Source organism: Somniosus microcephalus, chromosome 7 (assembly GCF_052327205.1).
Source record: "Somniosus microcephalus isolate GS21.2 chromosome 7, FLI_Smic_1.0, whole genome shotgun sequence".
NCBI lineage: Eukaryota > Metazoa > Chordata > Chondrichthyes > Squaliformes > Somniosidae > Somniosus > Somniosus microcephalus.
Window position 1 is genome coordinate 273,560,781 of NC_140993.1, and position 26,811 is coordinate 273,587,591.

The 26,811-nt window shown below is 46.5% G+C and overlaps 1 protein-coding gene across 3 annotated transcripts in view; it reads right to left on the bottom strand.

Annotated features, from left to right (window-relative positions):
- The window catches only part of mlh1 (mutL homolog 1, colon cancer, nonpolyposis type 2 (E. coli)), a 91,273-nt gene that overhangs the window by 59,688 nt on the left and 4,774 nt on the right, over window positions 1-26,811 (bottom strand). Inside the window, exons 2-5 of one of the 3 annotated variants that reach the window (XM_085993812.1) lie at window positions 24,642-24,732; window positions 14,829-14,927; window positions 3,549-3,622; window positions 2,020-2,078 (exon numbers count right to left, since the gene is read on the bottom strand). In XM_085993812.1, coding sequence (XP_085849938.1) covers window positions 2,020-2,078; window positions 3,549-3,622; window positions 14,829-14,927; window positions 24,642-24,732 — 323 coding nt within the window. Of the gene's footprint in view, window positions 1-2,005; window positions 2,079-3,548; window positions 3,623-14,828; window positions 14,928-24,641; window positions 24,733-26,811 lie in introns of those variants that run through there. The other 2 variants (XM_085993811.1, XM_085993813.1) reach the window with 2 other exon arrangements.

The window sequence follows — 26,811 nt, forward strand, 5'->3', positions numbered from 1 at the left end:
GGCGCATGGGAACACCACCACCTCCAAGTTCCCCTCCAAGTCACACACCATCCTGACTTGGAAATATATCGGACGTTCCTTCATCGTCGCTGGGTCAAAATCCTGGAACTCCCTCCCAAACAGCACTGTGAGTACACCTTCACCACACGGACTGCAGCGGTTCAAGGCGGTTCACCACCACCTTCTCAAGGGCAACTAGGGATGGGCAATAAATGCTGGCCTTGCCAGCGACGCCCACATCCCATAAACGAATAAAAAAAAATATGGGTCAAAGGTGGGGAAATGGATTTGAGGACCAGTTTAGCCCTGATCTAATTGAATGGTGTTACAGGCTCAGGGGGCTGAATGGCCTACTCCCAAGGAGCTAAATGGTCTACTCCTTCTCTTATTAATTCCACCCCTAACATAAAACATGGTGTGGAGATGCCGGAGTTGGACTGGGGTGGACAAATGTAAGAAATCACACAACACCAGGTTATAGTCCAACAGCTTTATTTGAAATCACAAGCTTTCGGAGCGCTGCTCCTTCATCAGGTGAAGTGGAGAGATGCATAAAGACACAGCTTATATAGTCAGAGAATAATGTCATGTTTACAGGTTTACACCATTCACACCTTTGATTGCTGTGATTATCTCTCTGCCGAGGTGTGATAAATGGCAGTTAGAAAGATTACCTGTAAACATCTGACATTATTCTCTGACTATATAAGCTGTGTTTTTATGCATCTCTCCACTTCACCTGACGAAGGAGCAGCGCTCCGAAAGCTTGTGATTTCAAATAAAGCTGTTGGACTATAACCTGGTGTTGTGTGATATCTAATATAAAACAGACAAAGACATCACATGGAGATTTCAAGCACACCACGTTTCCCTGCACTGCAGCAGTGACTACACTTCAAAAGGTATTCCATTGATTGTAAAGCACTTTGGGACATCCTGAAGCTACGAAAGGCACTATATAAATGCAAGTTCTTTCTTATTTAACATCAGTCTCCCTACAGATCCCTCGGAGGCTGCTCAGTAAGACAGGGACTATCCCTCTGTACATGTGCAACCAGGAGGGGTCCCTGTCAAACAATTGCAAAACAAAAAAATCCCTGAGCTAGAGGGGCGAGGGAGTTTGTTTATTGCCATTTTTAACATAGATCGTATTTAAAAATGGCTGGAAATGGGAAGTGAGCAGGCTGTAACCGCCGCAGAATCAGTTCTGTGCGCCTGCGATGGGTATTATTTGCCCAGCCAGCAAGTTTACCGGGCCAGAACAGGAGGCAGTAATCTGAAGACAGATGCATTGGCAGTCAACGGCACTGCATCAAGGTTAAAGGAGTATACAGACCTGCCCTGAACGTGGAACAGCAGAACTTTATCTTGTTTACCAAGGCTCTAAACACAAGTGATATAATCTGGCGTCAGGTAGAGTATAAAGGGCTCTAAATTCTCCTGAGTGATAGCGAATCAGCAGCCGGCTTTGCACTCCGGACCATTTTCTTTTGCAATGCAAAAAAATAAAAGCTCTGGCTACAACTGGAGAGATAAGAGTGGAAAAGCAAGCAAGAGAAATCCCGCTCAGCTGGACAACAGAAAAGATGTTGGACATGGATGGTGTGGTCCACTGTGTCAAAGGCCGCAGAGATGACGAGGAAGGCTGGAAGGGAAAATGCAGCGCGGTCAAAGTCACAGAGGATGTAATTTGTGACTGAGTACTGCTGGCTCAGTGCTGTGGTAGGGTCGGAAACCTGACCGGAGAAATTCAAACAGGCTGTTGCAGGAAAAATGGGTATGGATTTGGGAGGCAACAAGAGGACTTTGGAAAGGAAAGGGATGTTGAAGGTGTGGGCAGAGGTTTGCAAGGACAGAAGGGTCAAGCTGGGCTATGAAGGTAGTTTTGAAAGGGAGGGGTACTGTACCCGAGAAGAAACAACAGTAAGTACACTGAATACTAAAACAAACAAGACAAACAAGAAAAAAAACAAACTAAAGGTTAAAATATTGAAGAGGAACTTACTGTGATCTGTGTACCTTGGTTTCCAGCACATGGTCTTGGAGGGGCTTTTAATCTCCCATCGCAGTAGCTACCTCTAAAGAACAGAGAAGATAATGTAAGGTTTTATATATTTTTAAAACGCCTGTGATCGAACTACTATCCCCACCCCTCGTCACTGCCTCAAGCTAAAGAGCGGCTGAGGAATTCTAGGGCAGATTTTATCAATCTGTGCTCCCCGCATCGAGCTGCACCAGCTGGGGGCACCTATCAGGGATTCAGGTGTGCAGGTCCGCGCCCCCCCCCCAATGATATGTGCTGCTGTTGTGCAAAGCTCCAGATCTGGAGGGCTAATTCTAAAATCTACCCTATTGTCTCTTCACTGTCTAATGAGGCAACGAGGACACAACCACAAATAGTTCACTCCCAACAACCGAGAGCTAAAAAATAAAGGTGGCTGTATGGTATAACTTTAAAAGAAGGAAGATTTAAGGGCAAATGACAAGGATAACAATTATGCCATGTAGTTCTTCTCCTTTTGGAAATATAGGAATTTTCAGTTCTAAGAACATAAGACTTGGTAGGAGCAGGAGTCGGCCATTCGGCCCCTCGAGCCTGCTCCGCCATTCAATAAGATCATGGCTGATCTGATCTTGGCTTCAACTCCACTTCCCTGCCCGCTCCCCATAACCCTCGACTCCCTTATCGTTCAAAAATCTGTCTATCTCCACCTTAAATATATTCAATGACTCCGCCTCCACAGCTCTCTGGGGAAGAGAATTCCACAGATTCCCGACCCTCAGAGAAGAAATTCCTCCTCATTTCCGATTTAAATGGGTGCCCCCTTATTCTGAAGTTATGCCCCCTAGTTCTAGATTCCCCCACGAGGGGAAACATCCTCGCTGCGTCTACCCTGTCGAGCCCCCTCAGAATCTTATATGTTTCAATAAGATCCCCTCTCATTCTTCTAAACTCCAATGAGTATAGGCCCAACCTGCTCAACCTTTCTTCATAAGACAACCCCCTCATCCCAGGAATCAACCTCGTGAACCTTCTCTGAACTGCCTCCAATGCAAGTATATCCTTCCTTAAATAAGGAGACCAAAACTGTACGCAGTACTCCAGGTGTGGTCTCACCAACGCCCTGTACAGTTGTAACAGGACTTCCCTGCTTTTATACTCCATTCCCTTTGCAATAAAGGCCAACACTCCATTTCCCTTCCTAATTACTTGCAGTACCTGATGTAATCTCTCCCCATTTAAATAATAATTTGCTTTTTTATTCTTCCTACCAAAGTGAATAACCTCTATGTCAAGCCCTGTTGATCAACCTGCAGCTGCAGGAGAGGGCCCTGTGAGAAGGTCATCACCACATTCTCATCCTCAGGTGGGGTGGGGCTCAAGGTGTTGCAAAGAACAAATGCGCAGATCTCGGTGCCCTGGGATCACCTACAGGGGAATTGCGGGCGCGCTCCCAGTGATCGCCTGGTTATTAATGGTGGGACTGCTCTGAAGGACGCTCATTTGTAAACCGCACCCCAAAAAGTGAGAGTGATAAAATATTTACCTGAATGCACATTTCCCATCAGCAGTTTTGGTCGTTACGGTAACATGTGCCACGTGGCTTATGCTGGCAAGAGCCTAAAAATGAGGAAGTAGAGCATTCTCATAAGGTAACGCGATTCATGCTTAATATTTGTACCAACAGGCCAATCCACTGTACTATCAGCTCAAAAGGTTTTAAAAGTTCAACGGCTAGTATTAGGTACCCTAGAAATTTTTCAATAGACTAACTGCCCATGGTAACGATAGCAAAATACTGCGGATGCTGGAAATCCGAAACAACAACAGAAAACGCTGGAAAAACTCAGCAGGCCAGGCAACATCCGTAGAGAGAAATAGAGTTAACGTTTCAGGCCGAAACCCTTCTTCAGAACGGAGAAAAAAAAGGCAGGAAATGAAACAGATTAAAAGGCAGTTTGGGGGATGGGAAATGGGGGAGGGGATGAAAGAAGAGACATTTAGAGATACTCAAGGTGAGACGAGATGGTAATAGGACAGGTAAAGAAACAGACAGTGGCTCTGGATGAAGTGTGAAATGCACTGGCAGAGTGAGAGACTAACTGCCCATGGTGTTCCTCACAGTCAATTGATGAACAAAAGGTTGCTTTTCCCCCATATACGCAAGATAGCAAAAGAGTAGAGACTTCAAAAACTTGCTCCATAGAGCCATCTAGTGGCCAGAGCCCACAAATACACTGTGACAGTTGACATAGAAAAATTGAATGGGAATTGTTGATATAGCAATTTGCAATAGTAAATATGGATACAAAAAGGTGACCAAAAAAATCTTGACAACAGGTGGAAAGATTTGGGGACAGGACTTGCAAAATTAACAGTGGTAGTTGGTATGGGTTCATGCACTTCTTTCACCCCAAGACTATTGTACATAAAGCTGTATATAATCTCATTGAAACTTATAAAATTCTAACAGGACTGGACAGACTAGATGCAGGAAGGATGTTCCCGATGGCCGGGGAGTCCAGAACCAGGGGTCACAGTCTAAGGATAAGGGGTAAGCCATTTAGGACTGAGATGAGGAGGAATTTCTTCACCCAGAGAGTGGTGAACCTGTGGAATTCTCTACCACAGAAGGCAGTTGAGGCCAATTCATTAAATATATTCAAGAAGGAGTTAGATATATTTCTTAAGGCTAAAGGGATCAAGGGATATGGGGAGAAGGCAGGGACCGGGTACTGAATTTGGATGATCAGCCATGATCTCATTGAATGGTGGAGCAGGCTTGAGGGGCCGAATGGCCTACTCCTGCTCCTATCTTCTATGTTTCTATGCTTTTATGTTGCTCTTTGGCCACTAGCTCCTGTACCATGGGTCTTACACAGCCAGTGGACCCATTCCCACAAACCTCCTGATATTTAAGCACGCACACTGCCACACTCTGTAATGACGTAACATCATGACGTCGCTACTCCACGCATGCCTGCCAGCTAAAATGTCGCAGCCAGCCTGTGCGTGCATGGAACGTTAGGCCCCCCACAGTGCAGCTTGTTTACCAGAAGACGTGCTGGATATTAGAAAGGTAAATGCAGGAAAGCAGTGGAGTTAACTCGCTCTCCCGAGACCCGGGCTGCGATGTAAACGCAATGCAAGGATGCAGAGTACCACTTTCAGAAAGGAGGGTGAACATGACCTTTTCTTAAATGTGGCATTAATCGAATCACCAAGTATTGCAGATGATAGAATCATAGAATGATACAGCACAGAAGGAGGCCATTTGGCCCATGTGCTGGCTCTTTGTTAGAACTTTCCAATTAATCCCACTCCCCCGCTCGTTCCCCACAGCCCTGTAAATTTTCTTCCTTCTGAAGTCTTTATCCAATTCCCTTTTGAAGGCTGCTATTGAATCTGTACCCACCGCCCTATCAGGCAGCGCATTCCAGATCCTAACCATTCGCTGCGTAAAATAGTTTCCCCTCATGTCGCCTCTGGTGCTTTTGCCAATCACTTTCAATCTGTGCCCTCTGGTTACCGACCCTTCTGCCCCCAGGAACAGTTCCTTTTATTTACTCTATCAAACCCCATTCATGACTTTGAACAGATAAATCAAGTACTGTAATAGACTAAAGATACTTAAGTTCTGTGGCAGATTAAATGCCACAGCAGGTTTTTTATTACATTTAACTCATTTTGATGCCAACCACTTAATTATACAGGAAACTCTCGTTTAAACGGCACCTAAATATCCGGAATTCTCTATTAACCGGCAAAATTCTCGCTCCGAAAACAACACCTCAATAACCGGCAATGTTGCCGAGTCCGAGTCTCCCGCAGTGGCCGAGTTAGTCAGTGGAGGTAGTTCTCCAAACTGCCACTACTCGGCTTCTTGGCGCTGTTGGAAGTCAGAACACCTCAATAACAGGAGTAACATAGAAACATAGAAGATAGGAGCAGGAGTAGGCCATTCGGCCCCTCGAGCCTGCTCCGCCATTCAATGAGATCATGGCTGATCATCCAAACTCAGTATAACAACAGAAAATGCTGGAAAAACTCAGCAGGCCAGGCAACATATCCATGGAAAGTCTGACTCTTTGTTTGTTAAAAATAGCCTCGGTAGATAACCCTCTCCATTATCCGGAATTTTTAATCAACCGGCACCATCCCAGTCCCATCGGTCCCGGATACCAAAGAGTTTCCTGTCCTACTTTCCTTTTCAGGTTAAGAGTGTTAACATTCGAGACTGGACCCTTAGCTACTTTCGTCCCCTTCTTCAAATAGAAGAATTGCAGGCCTCGACTTGACCCAGTTACTACCAGTGACTGCCAACACTTGACCTAGACCAGGGGGCAGAACAAAGAGATCGAGAAAAAAAAAATTGGGCCAAGGGTTTAGAAGTAGCTGCAAAGGCCTGCTAAAAATGGGCCGAGGGTCTGCCCGGCTCCCTCCACCTGGTGAGCTGGGCTAACTCAGCATCAGCCTGAGAATTCTTCGGCCCATCAGATCGATAATACCGAGATGAAGGCTGCTGTTGTTCAGCTGACATCGTGAAGTCTGTAAAACAGCTGGTTCTTTCTCAGAGAAGTGATACCAGAGGGAGGGCCCAGAGGAATAACTTACAGCAAACACTGCGAAAGGAAAAAATAACGTGCATTTTTATAATGTTTTATCGTATCTTCAGGATGTCCCAAAGTGCTTCACAACCACTGAATTAATTCTGATGTGCCAATTTTCAGGACCAAGTTAGTCTGTTTTTGGTGGCACTGGTTGAGGGAATGATGCTGGCCAGCACACCGAGAAAACTCATCTCTGAATAATGCCATGGGACCTTTTACATCCACCAGAGCAGGCAGGCGGTGTCTCAGTTTAACATGTCAACCTCTGACAAGGCAGAGTTTAGAAGAATGACAGGGGATCTCATTGAAATTTATAAAATTCTAACAGGACTGGACAGACTAGATGCAGTAAGGATGTTCCCGATGGCGGGGGAGTCCAGAACCAGGGGTCACAGTCTAAGGATAAGGGGTAAGCCATTAAGGACTGAGATGAGGAGGAATTTCTTCACCCAGAGAGTGGTGAACCTGTGGAATTCTCTACCACAGAAGGCAGTAGAGGCCAATTCATTAAATATATTCAAGAAGGAGTTGGATATATTTCTTAAGGCTAAAGGGATCAAGGGATATGGGGAGAAAGCAGGGACAGGGTACTGAGTTTGGATGATCAGCCATGATCTCATTAAATGGCGGAGCGGGCTCGGGGGGCCGAATGGCCTACTCCTGCTCCTATCTTCTATGTTTCTATGTTAGAAACCTATACTTAAGGTGGCCACACACACACACAAATTATAGCCAAATGCAGAAGTAACGCTTCCTCCAAATTACTCTTCCCTTCAAAACAACATTTCCTCAAAAATAAGAAAACATTTATAAAATGCCAGACAGCAGACCCTGCACAGCTAGATCAAGGATAAATTCTTCCTGTCGCTAGCTGTACAATTCCAAAGGTGTTTGACAAAAAAATTGGCTCGCTGTTCAAACGTGAACTAAATTTACATGGTTTATAAACACAGACCCAATAAGTTAGGTGGACAAGTGGCAATGCTGGCAAGGGTGGCTATAACGTCAAAATAGTAGATGGGTGGATACAACAGTGGAAGGGCAGCCATAATGTCAAAATGGTGGATATAACCACGGATAATGTCAAAATGGTGGATATAACCACGGATAGTGTCAAAATGGTGGAAATAACCACGGATAATGTCAAAATGGTGGATATAACCACGGATAATGTCAAAATGGTGGATATAACCACGGATAATGTCAAAATGGTGGATATAACCACGGATAATGTCAAAATGGTGGATATAACCACGGATAATGTCAAAATGGTGGATATAACCACGGATAATGTCAAAATGGTGGATATAACCACGGATAATGTCAAAATGGTGGAAATAACCACGGATAATGTCAAAATGGTGGATATAAACATGGATAATGTCAAAATGGTGGATATAACCACGGATAGTGTCAAAATGGTGGATATTGTAGTGTATGTACCCGTCTATCTTTAAGGGAACTATTGAATGTAACCGTTCACCTTTAAGGGAACTACTTTAGGTGTGGCACTATTTGTTTGGCTTCTGTATACTGTAATACCGATAGTGACCACACCAGTATATAAGTGTTGTAGCAGGATTGCTGGGGCAGATTCGCCCGGACCTTCGAATAGTAAAGACCTGTTTTGTTTGTTACTTCTGAAGTCTGTGTATTTATTAACTGCACAACCCACAGACTTTACAGTGGCGACGAGTCCGATCGTACCCTGCGGCAAGATTACCAAAGCAAGAAGAGCGTCGAAGAGAGGCAACCGCCCTCGTCGTGCTGCTGGAAGAAAACACGAGGCTGCAGCAGGAGAAAGGTGGAAGACTTTAGCAACAAAAGCTTCCGTCTGCAACAGGCACTGACTACCCTTCTACCACGGTGCGGAGTGAGCCGATCAGCAGGGAACAAGGCGGCCGAAGAGACTGTGAGTAGGGGAAGGTGTAGAGAATATCAAGGGCAGAGCACTCGACCTCGGTCGAGGGGGAGCTGTGCCGGCCAAAAGTCGGGTCCAACGGCGTCGGGTGACAGCCGGACCGTGATCGGCGGGAAAAATCCGGGCAGCGACCGCAGCCACGAAGCGCTGAGCCTGCGAGTAGGCGCAGGAGGAGAAACCCAGCCGCAGCCGGGGAGGGAAACACCGGTCTGCGAGAGGGCTGGGGAGGCGAACGGGAACCGTGCGGGTGAGAGCCGGGTGCGGAGAGAGAGACTGCGAGGAGCCAGTCCAGCGGCTGAGCTGTTCTCCACCAACGGGGTACTCAGAGCCGGCAAAACCGAACGTGCGGGAGTGGGTGAGAGACACAGCCGAAAACGGGATGAGAGACTGCGCGAGAGCCAGTCCAACGGCTGAACTGTTCTCCACCAACGGGGTACCCAGGGCCGGTAGCACCGAACGTGCGGGTGAGAGAGCGACAGAGCCGGGTACGGAGAGAGAGACTGCGCGAGAGCCAGTCCAGCGGCTGAACTGTCCTCCGTTAACGGGGTGTACCCAGCGCCGGTAGAGCCGTGCGGGCGGGAGGAAAAGACATAGCCGAGTAAGGGGAGCTGTGCGGAAGCCAGCCAGCGGCTGAACCTGTCCGCTGTGGGGGAAGCGTACCCCTTCCACCGGGAAGAAACGCGGGAAGCCGCCATTAGGCGGAGAAGACGCCAGAAGCAGGAAACCGCCATTGAAGTGGGCGGGGCGAGAAAGGAAGAGCGGGAAACCGCCATTTTCGCGGGAAAACCGCCATCTTGATTGACATACCGCCATTGAAGTGGGCGGGGAGAGAAGGAAAGAGCGGGAAACCGCCGATTTCGCGGGAAAACCGCCATCTTAGAAACAAACAAATAAATAAGAATACTTAAAGAAATACTGGTGCTGCTCCCAAGGGAAGAAAAATGCCTAAGCGAGGGAATATTAACGACTTTAATTCTGAAATAGAAGACTGGGCCACGTACGTGGAACGCATAGAGATCTATTGCGAAGCCAACAAAATAGAGGAAGACGACAAGGCGATAACATTGCTAAACTCGATGGGGGCAAAAACATACGGGCTCTTGAAGCATCTAATAGCACCAAATAAACCAGCGGATCAGACCTTCGAAGAGATTGTGGCTGTGCTGAAGGACCACTTGAACCCCACACCGCTGATGCTGGCTGAACGATTCAAATTCTACGCAAGAACGCAGAAGAAAGACGAAAGCAATGCGGAATACTTGGTCGAACTGCGTAGGCTAGCGAAATACTGCCAGTTCGGAGGGAATCTGACAGAAGCGCTGCGGGACAAGTTCGTATGCGGATTGTCCAAAGAAGGGACGCAGAAGCGACTACTGGAAGAGAACGACCTCACACTGGACAGGGCTGTCCTTATAGCTGCATCGCACGAAGCCGCAGCGAAAGGAACGGCGGAAATGCAACTAAAGGCGGCGGCACTCGGGGTGGACCAAATTACTTCAAGCACAACAAAATGCTACCGTTGTGGGAAGGCAACGCATGACCAGACTCAATGCTGGTTTAAGAACCAAGAGTGTAGGAAATGTGGCAAACTGGGTCACATCGCGAAGGTATGCCGGTCCGGGAAAAAGACCAATAATCAAAGGAAGCCACCACAAGAAAAGTACAAGAAGGTACACAAGGTGGCTGAGAAGAGTTCAGACGAACAGAATTCAGACTCAGACCCAAACAACCAGGAGCTGGGTAGGCTGAGAATCCACAATGTGGGTAAAGAAACGGATCTACAGGCCATCTGGGTCATACTAAAAATAGCTGGAGTCCAAGTAAGAATAGAGCTGGACACTGGATCAGCTCTATCAGTCATCAACCGAAGGGACTACCACCGGCTATTCTCTCACATACCTTTAAGAAATACCAAGTTCGTATTACAGACATACACGGGGCATAACGTATACCCCGTGGGGAAAATAAGAGTCAAGGTGAGAGATAGGGGTAAAGAACACCCAAGAATGAACTTGTACGTATTACCTGAGGGAGGACCACCACTTCTAGGACGGGAGTGGATTAAGAAAATAGACATGGAATGGCATTACCTAAAAGCCATAATGAGGGAGGACTCGGTGCAAGCTATTAGCTCAGATTCTGAAATGGATGATGATAAGACCAAGTCGAATATGGAAGACAAGGCTAAAAGGGACTTGCCGACGATGGGAAAGAAAACGAAGACATGCAGAAGGACTTATGGTACCAAGAAGAATAAAGCTGCAGAGCAGAACTCCAGGTTGACAGAGAATTCTGAGCCTGTTCAAGCAAAGGATTCATCCATGACGGAAGGACACCGAGCTCGGACGCAAACTTATGTCAAAGTACGACAACAATTAGAACAGTTGAGTGACCGTCTCGTACAAGAGATGAAAAATATGGAAAGGTTCTGGGACACCGAATGGGAGAACCTGGAAAGACTACAGAGACAGCTAGCTCAAGCAGAGAGCGACCATAGAGCCATCGTGGTGAAATACCAATCACATTCCCCTGATGCTGTTCAGGAACTAGAATATTTACAGAATGAACCAAAGGAAGAGGAATCTTCAGGGAGCCAGGATTTTATTCCAGTTCTTCTCTACGACTCCTTACAAGCAGAGTGTGAGAAGTTGAAAGAACAGTATGAACAGGCCCAGGCTACAATTCTGGAGGGGGTTAACTCGGCAGCCTCCGAAAAGCTAGTTTCAGTAGAAGCATATGAACAACTAAAGGTTGAACATGAGCAAGAAGTCCAAAGGCTGCAGGAAATTCTTGATGAGCTCAAGGCCAAGACAGACTCATCGGTAGGAGCTCCATCCATAGATGAGAATTAGAGGTGAAATTCATGGCAGAGCATGAAAGACAGGATGTCCAAGAACTTATAAAAACATTGAAGGACACCCAAGACAAATATGAGGCAGAAATGACCGAGGTTCAACAACTTGAAGAACAGATTCAACTGGGAATCCTTTCAGTGGAAGAACAGGACACTGTAAGAATGGTCCCTGAACATGAACTAGAGAGCATCAGGGCGCAACTTTTCCGAGCGCTGAAAGCCAAAGTTCAAGAGGAACGTAAGGTGGAAGTATTGGAGAAAGAGGTGGAGGAAATGGAGAAGACTCTGATCCACCGTGTTCCCAGGGAAGAGTTAACGGTCAGCCAACTCCTTCATATGCTGAAGGACAAGACTCTGCAAGGGGAACAATCTGAACACGAGCTTCAATCTTCAGGGGGAACGAGTTCGGAGCTCTCAAAGGTCACGGAGATAGCTGAGGTGGCAACACAAATTTTACAAGGATGCCAAAAGTACGTTGAATCACGTCAAGGTGAACAGAAGAATGTGGAAACCGTTACTTCAGTAGAAGGGTTAAATAGCCTGATAACGCAATTACCGATGGAAGGGAAGGTATTGAACTCACAAATGAGGTCCGTCGTGAAGGAATGGCAGATAACCCAGGAAGAGCGGGATGAATATGAATGCATGAAGAAGGCTTTTCAAGAAAGATGTTTAGGGAAGGAACCACCGTCAGCTAACGTCCAGACGGGTGAGGAGGAAGAAGAAGTCTCTCTCGCTGGCCTAACTCAGGACGAACCCGAATATTACCATGACCTGTTGAGTGACACTGAATATTACGAGGATGTGGTCTGCCCAGCTTGTGATGAAAACTCTCAAAGTGCTGAAATCCGGAGGAAGCACTTAAGGTCTAAGGAACATAGAGAGTTGGTGGCGCTACAGCTGGCAGCCGAGAAAGGAGCTCCGAGAGTTTCAAAAAGGCAGAAAAGAAAAAGAAGAAGCAGAAGATAATAACTGTCTAAAATATTAGCACTTCTACCATTCCAGGCGGGACATTACGAAAGGAGCTAAATTAGTTGAAAAACTGGAAAATGTCAAGACAGCCAGTTGGTTGTAAAAGTCCGCACTGCTGGTTCAACAGGACGAAGGTTCAAGCTGTTACGTCAAGAAAAAGGCTATGGAGGAGTCACGCTAGCCAGGTAATCCGGCTACACCAAAGAAATGTTGTTCGGAACGAGTCAAGATCAGAGACTGAATCTATGAACTGTTTCCGCAGAGACTGAACCTGTGAACTGTTTCCACCGAGATTATATTTGTAAATTGTTTTATATGACATTGACTCCACCGAGATTATATCTGTAATTTGTTTCATAGGAAGTTGAAGATATGTATGTTTAACGGGGACTCTGTAAGTAATAAGCTAAAAAGGGAGGATTGTAGTGTATGTACCCGTCTATCTTTACGGGAACTATTGAATGTAACCGTTCACCTTTAAGGGAACTACTTTAGGTGTGGCACTATTTGTTTGGCTTCTGTATACTGTAATACCGATAGTGACCACACCAGTATATAAGTGTTGTAGCAGGATTGCTGGGGCAGATTCGCCCGGACCTTCGAATAGTAAAGACCTGTTTTGTTTGTTACTTCTGAAGTCTGTGTATTTATTAACTGCACAACCCACAGACTTTACAGATATAACCACGGATAATGTCAAAATGGTGGATATAACCACGGATAATGTCAAAATGGTGGATATAAACATGGATAATGTCAAAATGGTGGATATAAACACGGATAATGTCAAAATGGTGGATATAACCACGGATAATGTCAAAATGGTGGATATAACCACGGATAATGTCAAAATGGTGGATATAACCACGGATAATGTCAAAATGGTGGATATAACCACGGATAATGTCAAAATGGTGGATATAACCACGGATAATGTCAAAATGGTGGAAATAACCACGGATAATGTCAAAATGGTGGATATAACCACGGATAATGTCAAAATGGTGGATATAACCACGGATAATGTCAAAATGGTGGATATAACCACGGATAATGTCAAAATGGTGGATATAAACACGGATAATGTCAAAATGGTGGATATAACCACGGATAATGTCAAAATGGTGGATATAAACACGGATAATGTCAAAATGGTGGCTATAACCACGGATAATGTCAAAATGGTGGATATAACCACGGATAATGTCAAAATGGTGGATATAACCACGGATAATGTCAAAATGGTGGATATAACCACGGATAATGTCAAAATGGTGGATATAACCACGGATAATGTCAAAATGGTGGATATAACCACGGATAATGTCAAAATGGTGGATATAACCACGGATAATGTCAAAATGGTGGATATAACCACGGATAATGTCAAAATGGTGGATATAAACATGGATAATGTCAAAATGGTGGATATAACCACGGATAATGTCAAAATGGTGGATATAACCACGGATAATGTCAAAATGGTGGATATAACCACGGATAATGTCAAAATGGTGGATATAACCATGGATAATGTCAAAATAGTGGATATAACCATGGATAATGTCAAAATGGTGGATATAACCATGGATAATGTCAAAATGGTGGATATAACCACGGATAATGTCAAAATAGTGGATATAACCATGGATAATGTCAAAATAGTGGATATAGCCACGGATAATGTCAAAATGGTGGATATAACTGCAAAAGACAAGGTGGCAGAAGCCATTTGGAAAGAAATTATTGAAGAGAAAAAGTAACAAAGTAATAATTGCCAACTGTTGGAAATCAAAATGCAACATTCGTGGTGGATTTCAACATCTCAGAGGTAAAATGGAGACATTAAAAATGATCTCAGTGGTAGTATGTAATTGCTTAACATAAAGCCATTGGTTCAATCACAAGGTTGTGACTGGGCGGGGGCGAGGGGATTTCACTGATTGGAGAAACCTGTATTAAATAAATCTTGATTGCAAGATTAGGGAACGTAACGAAATAGTCAAGCCTCGCCCTGGGCTGGAGGTCCGCAGGAATTCCAACTCCCCCACCTCGTCCCCAAGTGGGGGCTTTGTCTAATAGACTACTTTTCAAATTGCTCAGTGCTAATTCAATTAACTGTTTTAAACGAAATTGGATGAAAATCTGGCTAAAAACGAGATATCGAGTTTGACAGAATAAATTTTGGCACAGTTGATTAAATAGTTTATGGAGCACTAAGAGGCACTTTGTATGGAACACTGCATACATGTGAAGCTTTGGCTTCTTCAGAGTTTGGTCTCAGCAAAGTTAAGAATGTTAAGAGGAGGCCATGAAAGTGCAGGTTGTCCATGGGACATTGGGGAATGAATTTGATGGTCCGGGTGGCCTTCTCCATTCCACACTTTACTTGTTCTTGCTCTACATTACAACAATAATAGTTTTCAAATTTATAATAATAATAGAAGAATGATCAAGTTCCACACATACCTCGCCTCTAAATCCGTAAGTAGCAATGCTAGTGAGATCTTCAAATTTCTGTAGCTTGCTTGTAGTAAATCTTTCACAAAGTATTTCCAAATCTTCCTTCTATTTATGAATGAAAGACAAGTTGGGAAGGGGAAAATCAATGAAAAACACATTGGCCCAGAAATTCGGGTCGGGGGCTTCCCGCGGGTGCAAGCCCCCGACCTGCACTTACCTTGCGCGCCGGCAGTTGAGCTGTAGGGCCCCGTGGAATTCCGCTCTGGGGCCTGGCCCAGCTGCCGGCGCACAGTGCTTGTGTGTCCCAGGGGCGTAGTTAGTGCGATGCATCCCCTGGGATCACGTGAGCCATGGGCAGCCAATCGGAGCAGGGAATGCTCCATTCATAAGATTGACAGGAAGAGCTGTCAAAACTTATGAATACTACGGCCCCAAAATAGCAGTAAACCTTCAAATAATTTTTTTTTTTTAAATCACACTTTTTAAATAAACTATAAATTACATTAAATAACTATTTTAAACAATAATTTAAATTTTTGAAAAAAGTAATTTTATATTCTAACGGGGCTAAAAATAAACTTACCTTGCTTTAAAGTATTTAAAAATAATAAACCTGTGGAAAAAATGTTTTAATTTTAATTAATTGACCACTTACCTTGTAAAAAGCAGGCCTTGCGCCTGCTTTTTACATTTCTAAATACTGCAGGCTTACGATCCCAGGAAAACCTGCAAAAAAAACCTAAGTTCAAAGCGCACGCGCAGCCTCTCCTGCGCGCGCGTTCGACCTCTGAACCCCTTCGTTCAGAGGATCGGAAGTGCCGGTTTCCCACGCATGCGCAGTGCATGCAGGAAACCGGCACTTCCATTGGGCCTACGGGTGAGTACCCCGTGCGTACTCACCCGTGGAGAGCCGAATTTCTGGGCCATTGTGTTGACATCTGGAAAAACTGTTTAGTAAACTGTACTAGACAAAACTGAGAGAGACTTCTGGGCCAACCAGGTAGCTCTACAAGGTGTCACAAGACTATGCTATCAACATGGCAAGAACCACCTCGCAACCATCTTATATTCAGCTGCCTTGGCTCCACTTTCAAACTCCCTCCCCTAAACCTTTCTGCCTCTCTCGCAAACTTTAAAAATCTTCTCATCGCTCTGACCAACCTTTCCGTCACTCCTCCTGATCTCCCCCTTCCGAGCCCGGAGACCGTCTCCTTGCATCTATCTGTGAGCAGCTTTGCTTGTTCCTTTACACTAAAGGTCCTCTATGTTGTGCGTTCCATCTTTTTACAAACGATTCCCTTCTTTCCGTCACTGTGCCAGGGCAACCTTCCAGCCCAAGAGGGCAGACTAAGATATAAGGCAGAATAAAACAGCCCAGAGGAATTGAGCCACTGACTTTCTTTCTGTCCTTTTCGGAACCCATTTGGAATGCATTCTACAACTCCTCGTGGTTGAGATTAGAAATCGCTGTACAAAGGACTATGGGTGCGATCCTGTTCTATTCTGTCGCACAGCATGCCGTTTGCCTTTTTAAAGCTACAATAATCAACTTTTTAAAATTGTAAAACACTCCCCCAAATGATTGTAAATTGATTTCTTTTTGCCCATTTACAAATCACCTGTTAATTACTAATATAACACCATGTAAACTTGGTTCCATTTGTTTACCTTTATAGCTACTGACAATGGATGTGAACACCAGCATCAGCAATTAACAGTCTTAGAAAAATGCTCAAACTAAGCTTATACCAGGACCATTGCACCAGTGATGGCGCTCAGTGGTATCGGAAATTTATCCTTAATACTGTCATAGAGTCAGTCATAGGGGGAAAAATGTAGTCGATTTGCGCCCCGTTAGCGCTCTAAGAGGGCGCAAAGCAACCAGCGCCTGGGCGCGGCGCCGCCAACGCCTCCCGCGAAATTCAGCGGGAGGTTAGCAGCAGCGGTAATCATTAGCACCGTCATCGCCATGCGCAGCGCCCCGGCTGCGATCTTCGGTAGCGCCCCCTGACTTACCGCCGGACGCCATGTCGGCCAGGGTCAGGGGGGGGGGGCCGACCTGCGGCCGGGGCGGCGCTAGGTAAAGGGGAGGTGCCGGGCGGCCATTTTTGTTGCCGGCCACCTGCCAGTACCTGCCCCCATTGTTGTCCCCGGCCCCCGTGAAGCCTCCCCCCCCCCGCGGGGTGCCGGCTGCTCTCCGTGAGCCCGGCACTCCTCTTGAGCGTCGGGCTTTTGTGCCAGCACTCCCGATCCCTGGCGGCCCAGCTGGGCCCCGGGTCGCGCTGCGCTAGGCCTCTCCCCTTTAATAAGGGGAGGAAGACCTGCAGTACCACGGCTCCCCAAGAGGGAGGCGGGGCGCTTCCAGTGAATTTTGGGTGTGGGGGGTGCTAATTTTTTTTTGAGGGGGGGGGGCGAAGTTAGTGCCCTAAAGGGGGCGTGACCCAATTTTCCCCCCATAGAGTCATAATGGCACAGAAGGAGGCCATTCGGCCCATCGAGTCCGTGCCGGCTCTCTGTAGAGCAATCCAGTCAGTCCCATTCCCCCGCTCTATCCCCGTAGCCCTGCAAGTTTATTTCCCTCAAGTGCCGATCCAGTCTCCCCTTGAAAACATTGAGGGGTCGATTTTCAGTGTGCCGTGAGGCGGGCTTTTAGGTGTGCGGGGGGCCAAAATCCCGAATTTGGGGGTCCCGACACCATCCCGCCCAAAACCTGCCTCCATGCCAGTTTCAAAGGAGGCGGGTACCCGCCCCGCACTGGGACCCGCCTATCCGTGGCGGGAAGGGATTAGTGCCAATTAACTGCCTGTTAACAGGCAGTTTTTAGCCTAATCCCTATTTTGAAGGTTGTTGTGTGGGATTCCCGGCGGCTCCAAACCACGCCAAGTTAGAGGAGTCGGGCCGTCGGGTTGAAGGACTTGGAGGGGTCGAGATGTCGGTGTTCAGGTGAGTGATGGGTGCATGAGTGCAAAGGTAAGTGTGTTTGGTGTGTCTAAAGTGTGTAAAGAAGTTTAAATTACCTGTACTTACCTTTTCAGCCTTCCTTCCTCTAGGTTTCGGGAGTCCCTCATCTCACCGGCACAGAAAGCAGAATGGCAGCGATCTGTCAAAAGTGACAGCCTGCAGCTTTCTGTGCAGGAGAGATTTCTAACTGAGTCTGCGTACAAGGACTCAGGTTAGAAGTAAGACTGTCAGTGTTTGACAGCTTCAAACAGCTGTGAAACACTGATATTTCATCTGTCAACACGTCTTGACAGATGAAATTTCAGTCTGTGACGTCACCTGTTGCCGGGTGGCCCTTAATTGGCCTGCTGAGCCCGCTGGGCGGGCTCAACAAGGTCAATCAAGTGAAAATCGCGCGGATTGGCCACATCTCGATGGAGGCGGGACTAAAACCTGAAAGTTGTAGTCCCGCCTCCTTCCCGACTTCTGAATGAAAATCCAGCCCCGAGTGTCTCCGCTTCCATCAGCAGCGAGTTCCAGGTCCTCACCACTCACTGCATGAAAAAGTTTTTTCTCACATCCCCCCTGTATCTCTTGCCCCAAACCTTAAATCTGTGTCCCCTAGTCCTTGTACCATCAACTAGTGGGAACAGCCTTTCCCTGTCTAGCCTATCCAAACCCGTCATAATCTTGTACACCTCTATCAAATCACCCCGCAACCTCCTTTGCTCTAATGAAAACAAATCCAGCTTCTCCAACCTGTCTTTGTAGCTAAGATCCCCCATCCCTGGAACCATTCTAGTAAATCTCCTCTGCACCCTCTCAAGGGCCTTCACATCCTTCCTAAAGCGTGGTGACCAGAACTGGACACAATACTCCAGTTGTGGCCAAACCAGCGCTTTATAAAGGTTCAGCATAACTTCTCTACTTTTGTACTCAATACCTCTATTTATGAAATAACAACAGAAAATGCTGGAAAAACTCAGCAGGTCAGGCAGCATCTGTGGAGAGAGAAACAGAGTTAACGGTTCAGGTCGATGACCCTCTGTCAGAACGGGGAAAAAAGCAGGAAATGGAAAAAAAGCAGGAATTCTACTTATGAAGCTGTCCTATACAACAGCCATCTGGATGGCTAAAACTGTGCAGCCGTCCCCATTTACTTCCTCAGTAGCTTCTGGGGCAAATTAGGGACCAGGCTGGACGAGGGAAGTGGGGGGGGGGGGGGGAAACTGGCAGTTTACAAAAAGAGAGAAAACCTGAAGTGAACATAAAAGAGTGAAAACAGGAAATGAATGATTACAAAAAATAAAGCAATCAAGAGCTGGAAAATACAAGAAAAGGAAATGAAAAAAGTAATATTTGGGGGCCAAAAGATTAGAAAAAAAATGTAGTCAGTGATGTAGGTTTTAATAGATATTGGTCCTGCAATAGTTTAAGATTATAGTCTTGTTGCTTATTAATACTTGTTTTTATATATGTAGACAATCATAACTGGCTTAGCAGAAGGGTAGACGGGAAATAACTGAACGAAGGTACATTGAAATATTGCAGCAGGATCTTGGAAAAGAAAGACTTGCATTTCTATAGCGCCTTTCACGACCACCAGACGTCTCAAAGCGCTTTACAGCCAATGAAGTATTTTTTGAAGTGTAGTCACTGCTGTAATGTGGGAAACACGGCAGCCAATTTGCATACAGCAAACAGCAATGTGATAACGGCCAGGTAATCTGTTTTTTTTAGTGATGTTGATTGAGGGATAAGTATTGACCAGGACACCGGGGATAACTCCCCTGCTCTTCTTCGAAATAGTGCCATGGGATCTTTTACGTCCACCTGAGAGAGCAGACGGGGCCTCGGTTTAACGGCACCTCCGACAGTGCAGCACTCCCTCAGCACTGCACTGGGAGTGTCAGCCTAGATTTATGTGCTCAAGTCTCTGGAGTGGGATTTGAACCCACAACCTTCTGACTCAGAAGGCTGGGTAGCAAGAACTAGACTGATAATGACATCAAAACTAGATAGATAGGGAAGGCGCCAGCGTGTCAACCAAGCTTCTTGAAGTATTTTAACTGCTGTAGAAAAATACAAAAAAAAAGGGAAGGACTGGGTACGGTCAGGTGACACGAGAGACCCTATGGAGAAAGGAAGGTTGAGTGTCAACCAGTGATAGGTCCAGGGATGGTCCAGGGAAGGTCCAGGGAAGGTCCAAGGATGGTCCAGGGATGGTCCGGGGAAGGTCCAGGGATGGTCCAGGGAAGCTCCATCGGTATGAATTGAAAGTAACAGTACAAGAAAGGAACCCGAGCAGTGTGTAAATGTAGAAGATTGTGGAGTCGAGTTCGGTAAATTCGGGGAGACACTCGGAGGCGGAGACGGGCCTGGGGCACGAGTCAGAGAGTGCAGAGAACTCTTTCTTTCACCCAAGATATAACGGGGTAGTATAACTATTCATTATACCTTGTAAACTGCTGCTTAAGTAAAAGGTATTGCTGCCAATACGGGTCAACATTGAATCATATGGAATAATGGAGGTACCGAAAAGGGGGGATTCTCACAATAGTAAGCCAGTAAATATTTCTGTCCTGCCCTTGTGTAGATTTGATAGGCACATAATTGATTATAATGGAGGCATCAGGAAACCATTGTTTTTATGGTTGCAGAAGTGACAAAGTTATATTGCTTCAAGACGCAGGTCAAGGGCCGTGCTGGTAAGCTAGGTTTGGTGGGGGAGAGGTGGCAAATATTTGCCTGAACCTGGAACGTGCAGTCAACAGTTATACTATCTCCTGAAGCCAACATGTATTTTAAATGGGAAATGTTTAGAAACATAGAAAACTAGGAGCAGGAGTCGGCCATTCGGCCCTTCGAGCCTGCTCCGCCATTCAATATGATCATGGCTGATCCTCTATCTCAATACCATATTCCCGCTCTCTCCCCATACCCCTTGATGCCTTTTGTGTCTAGAAATCTATCTATCTCCTTCTTAAATATATTCAGTGACTTGGCCTCCACAGCCTTCTGTGGTGGAGAATTCCACAGGTTCACCACCCTCTGAGTGAAGAAACTTCTCCTCATCTCAGTCCTAAATGTCCTACCCCGTATCCTGAGACCCCTCATTCTAGACCCCACAGCCAGGGGAAACATCCTCCTTGCATCCAGTCTGTCTAGCCCTGTCAGAATTTTATACGCTTCAATGAGATCCCCTCTCATTCTTCTAAACTCTAGTGAATACAGGCCTAGTCGACCCAATCTCTCCTCATACGACAGTCCTGCCATCCCAGGATCAGTCTGATGAACCTTCGCTGCACTCCCTCTATGGCAAGTATATCCTTTCTTAGGTAAGGAGACCAAAACTGCACACAGTACTCCAGGTGTGGTCTCACCAAGGCCCTGTATAACTGTTTGCCGGGTTTGAGGTCCTGGTCTTCAAACACTCTCTTCCTCAGGCGACCGAAGGCTGCACTGGCACACCGAAGGTGGTGCTGGACTTCGCCAGTGTTTGAAGACCAGGGCCTCAAACCCGGCACTAAGCTCATGGTCTACAGGGCAGCAGTGATACCCGCCCTGCTGTATGCCTCAGAGACATGGACCATGTACAGCAGGCACCTCAAAGCACTGGAGAGGTACCACCAACGCTGCCTCCGCAAGATCCTGCAAATCCATTGGCAGGATAGGCCAGTGTTCTTGCTCAGGCCAACATCCCCAGCATCGAAGCTCTGACCACGCTCAATCAGCTCCGATGGACGGGTCACATTGCCCGATGCGAGACTCCCAAAACAAACGCTCTACTCGGAGCTCCGGCATGGCAAGAGAGCCCCAGGTGGGCAGAGGAAACGCTTCAAGGACACCTTCAAAGTCTCCTTGAAAAAGTGTAACATCCCCACCGACACCTGGGAATCCCTGGCCCAAGACCGCACAAAGTGGAGGAGAAGCATCCGGGAGGGCGCCGAACACCTCGAGTCTCTTCGCCGGGAGCAAGCGGAAGCCAAGCGCAAGTCAACCCAAGCACCCCACCCACCCGCCCCTTCAGCCACCGTCTGCCCCACCTGTGACAAAGACTGTAGGTCCCGCATTGGACTCATCAGTCACCTGAGAACTCATTTATAATGTGGAAGCAAGTCATCCTCAATTCCGAGGGACTGCCTAAGAAGTATAGGACTGGACAGACTAGATGCAGGAAGGATGTTCCCGATGGTCGGGGAGTCCAGAACCAGGGGTCACAGTCTAAGGATAAGGGGTAGGCCATTTAGGACAGAAATGAGGAGGAATTTCTTCACCCAGAGAGTGGTGAACCTGTGGAATTCTCTACCACAGAAGGCAGTAGAGGCCAATACATTAAATATATTCAAGAAGGAGTTGGATATATTTCTTAAGGCTAAACGGATCAAGGGGTATGGGGAGAAAGCAGGGACCGGGTACTGAATTTGGATGATCAGCCATGATCGCATTGAATGGCGGAGCAGGCTTGAGGGGCCGAATGGCCTACTCCTGCTCCTATCTTCTATGTTAACTGTAGTAAGACATCCTTGCTCCTGTACTCAAATCCTCTTGCAATGAAGGCCAACATACCATTTGCCTTCCTAACTGCTTGCTGCACCTGCCTGCATGTTTGCTTTCAGTGACTGGTGTACAAGGACACCCAGGTCCCTCTGTACATCAGCATTTCCCAATCTAGCACCATTTAAATAATATTCTACCTTTCTGTTTTTCCTACCGAATTGGATAACTTCACATTTATCCACGTTATATACTGCATCTGCCATGTATTTGCCCACTCACTCAACTTGTCTAAATCGCTTTGAAGCCTCTTTGCATCCTCCTCACAACCCCACCTAGTTTCACGCCGTCAGCAAACTTGGAAATATTACATTTGGTTCCCTCATCCAAATCATTAATATATATTGGCCCAGAAATTCAGGTCGGGGGCTTCCCGCGGGAGCAAGCCCCCGACCTGCACTTACCTAGCGCGCCAGCCATTGAGCTGTGGGGCCCGCATGGAATTCCGATCCTGGGCCTGGTCCAGCTGCCGGCGCGCAGTGCTTGCGTATCCCAGGGGCGCAGTTAGTTCAGTGCGTCCCCTGGGATCACGTGGGCCACGGAGAGCCAATGGTAGCAGGGAATGCTCCATTCATAAGTTTGACAGGAAGGGCTGTCAAAACTTATAAATACTACGGCCTCAAAACATCACTAAATCTTCAAATAATTTTTTTTTTTAAATCACATTTTTAAAATAAACTATAAATTACATGAAATAACTATTTTAAACAATAATTTAAATTTTTGAAAAAAATAATTTTATTTTCTAACGGGGCTAAAAATAAACTTACCTTTCTTTAAAGTATTTAAAAATAATAAACCTGTGGAAAAAATGTTTTAATTTTAATTAATTCACCACTTACCTTGGAAAAAGCAGGCCTTACGACTGCTTTTTAAATGTCTAACTTCTGGAGACTTACCCTCCCGGGAAAACCTGCAAAAAAAATGTAAGTTCCATGCGCACGCGCTGCCTCTCCCGCGCACGCGTTCGAACTCTGAACCCCTTCTTTCAGGGGAACGGAAGTGCCGGTTTCCCGCGCATGCAGGAAACCGGCACTTCCATTGGGCTTACGGGTGAGTACCCCATGCGTACTCACCCGTGGAGACCCGAATTTCTGGGCCATTGTGAATAGCTGGGGTCCAAGCACTGATCCCTGCGGTACCCCACTAGTCACCGCCTGCCACCCCGAAAAAGACCCATTTATTCCTACTGTTTCCTGTCTGTTAACCAATTTTCAATCCATGCCAGTATATTACCCCAATCCCATGTGCTTTAATTTTGCACACTAACCTCTTATGTGGGACTTTATCAAAGGCTTTCTGAAAATCCAAATACACCACATCCACTGGTTCTCCCTTATCTATTCTACCAGTTACCCCCTCAACAAACTCCAGTAGGTTTGTCAAACACGATTTCCCTTTCATAAATCCATGCTGACTTCGCCTAATCCTGTTGAAATGTTCTAAGTGTCCTGTTATCACATCCTTTATAATACTCTAGCATTTTCCCTACTACTGATGTTAGGCTAACCACTCTGTAGTTCCCTGTTTTCTCTCTCCCTCCTTTTTTAAATAGTGGGGTTACATTTGCCACCCTCCAATCTGCAGGAACTGTTCCATAATCTTGACAAAATATAGAGGCAAAACTGGAGAAAAGAGCACAGCAATGATTGTTCCATTACTTATGGAAATCAGTCACTGGAGACCTTCTCACAATGTGATAGCCAGTTAACCCAAGGGTGTCCAAACCACAGGCCATGGACCAGGTGTGGACATTGAGCACTGGCAATCTAGCCCCTGAAGCGCAAACAACGGAAGTCCTATGCACTTATGTCTTATTCGCTGGTTAATGCTGTCTGAATTTGGTGGGCCTGGATGTTCGGTAAAGGCTAGTCTTAGCTCTGCTGCCTCACGGTATTAGCAACTTGAGAAACACGGAGCAAGGATTTAAACTTTCTACACGGCCCATGGACACAAAAGGGTTTGGACACCCCGTGTTTGCCAATCAGTTTGAAGTGTATCGCATCTTCTTGCTGAAGTACTATTACTTCAGGGAGTCTCAGGTCACTTCATGAACCATCTAATGTCCAACCAGAAACTAACTGCTATTACAGTAATTACGCTGATTAGAGTGGGTGGGGTGAGGCAGCTGTCACGCTGTTCTAATTAGTACTGCAATCAATGCTGCGTCCCCACCCTGACCTGGGTCCTTGTGTTGCTTTCAAGATACACATTGCCGCTAGTATACAGCCCTGGCATCTTTATGTAAGGCTTGTGAAATGTCATGCCAGCAGCCCATAAACAGTTGCAAGATTCTTTGGCCTACTTGTTAAGAGTTCTTACCCGGACACCGGTCCCATTATCCTGGATCTGAATCAACTTCAGCCCACCATCCTTTACAGTGACTTGAATATTTGTAGATTTAGCATCCAAACTGTCAACAGAAAATGACCCTGTTATCACATCGCACTGAAGATAATTAGTTAATTCAAGACCAAAGTAATTTTGTAGAATACATCTGAAGACTCAGAAAATACAAGCGAGTTACTGAACCGTTTACCAGACTAAGACAAAAGTCGCGACTATCACTGATGCAAGGTACAAGTAAGCAAATATCTCAGATTGACTCCCCCTACTTATGAGAGAACTGGTTTTGTAATTATCCTAGGGTTCCTGACGCTGTGGAATCTACCCCATTTATATCGTGGAGCAAATCTCACAGCAGTGGCAGCGTTCACAAGCTTGTGCGGTTGTTTGCTCTACCTCACTACCGCTTCTCTCGACCCCTCCACGGTCTCTGAATTGTCAGACTGCTTGTCCGACATCCAGTTCTGGATGAGCAGAAATTTTCTCCAGTTAAATATTGGGAAGACCGAAGCCATTGTTTTGATCCCCGCCACAAACTCCATTCCCGAGCCACCGACTCCACCCTCTCCCTAACATCTGTCTGAGGCTGAACCACACTGTTCGCAACCTTGCTGTCATATTTGACCCTGAAATGAGCTTCCGACCACATATCCGCAGTATAACTAAGACCACCTATTTCCACCTCCGTAACATCGCCTGTCTCCACCCTTGCCTCAGCTCATCCGCTGCTGAAACCCTCATCCGTTCCTTTGTTACCGCTAGACTTGACTATTCCAACGCACTCCTGGCTGGCCTCCCACATTCCACCTTACGTAAACTTGAGGTCATCCAAAACTCGGCTGCCCGTGTCCCAACTCTCACCGAGTCCCGTTCACCCATCACCCCTGTGCTCGCTGACCTACATTGGCTCCCGGTTAAGCAACGCCTCGGTTTCAAAATTCTCAACCTTGTTTTCAAATCCCTCCATGGCCTCGCCCCTCCCTATCTCTGTAATCTCCTCCAGCCCCACGAGATATCTACGCTCCTCTAATTCTGACCTCTTGAGCATCCCTGATTATAATCGCTCCACCATTGGTGGCCGTGCCTTCTGTTGCCTAGGCCCTAAGCTCTGGAATTCCCTGCCTAAACCTCTCTGCCTCGCTACCTCTTTTTCCTCCTTTAAGATGCTCCTTAAAACCTACCTCTTTGACCAAGCTTTTGGTCACCTGCCCTAATTTCTCCTTATGTGGCTCGGTGTCAAATTTTTTTGTCTTTTAATACTCCTGTGAAGTGCCTTGGGACATTTTATTATGATAAAAGACGCTATATAAATACAAGTTGTGGTTGCTGCTGTTTAAAATCCCTATTTCCAACTCCATCTCTAGTGTTTCGAATGGCTCATGACAAAAATGGTCACTTTTGTCTGGGATGGATTCTTTCTTGCTGTTCGCAGTAACCAGTGTTATCCCTGTGTGTGCTGTGAACAGTTGCTGCAGGCTGCAGACAATACACATCTGGCTGATGTATAGATACCTCAGGAAAAGGCAGAGCGGCAGGTTAGTACAGGAAGACCTTGATAGGGTTGATTGCTGCCAAAATCCTTGGACGGAGAACTAACAACTCATTCAAGGTGTTTGGAACACATCAGTCATGTCATTTAATTCCAACACAAACATCCTGTGGGGTTGTTTACAATCTTCTTCTTAGGCAGTTCCTTGGAACCGAGGATGACTTGCTTCCACATTAAAAATGAGTTCTCAGGTGACTGATGAGTCCAATGCGGGACCTACAGTCTCTGTCACAGGTGGGGCAGACGGTGGTTGAAGGGGCGGGTGGGTGGGGTGCTTGGGTTGACGTGCGCTCCTTGCGCTTGGCTTCCGCTTGCTCCCGGCGAAGAGACTCGAGGCGATCGGCGCCTTCCCGGATGCTTCTCCTCCACTTTGTGCGGTTTTGGGCCAGGAATTCCCAGGTGTCGGTGGGGATGTTACACTTTTTCAAGGAGGCTTTGAGGGTGTCCTTGAAGCGTTTCCTCTGCCCACCTGGGGCTCTCTTGCCATGCTGGGGCGCCGAGTAGAGCGCTTGTTTTGGGAGTCTCGTATCGGGCATGTGGACAATGTGACCCGTCCATCGGAACTGATTGAACGTGGTCAAAACTTCGATGCTGGGG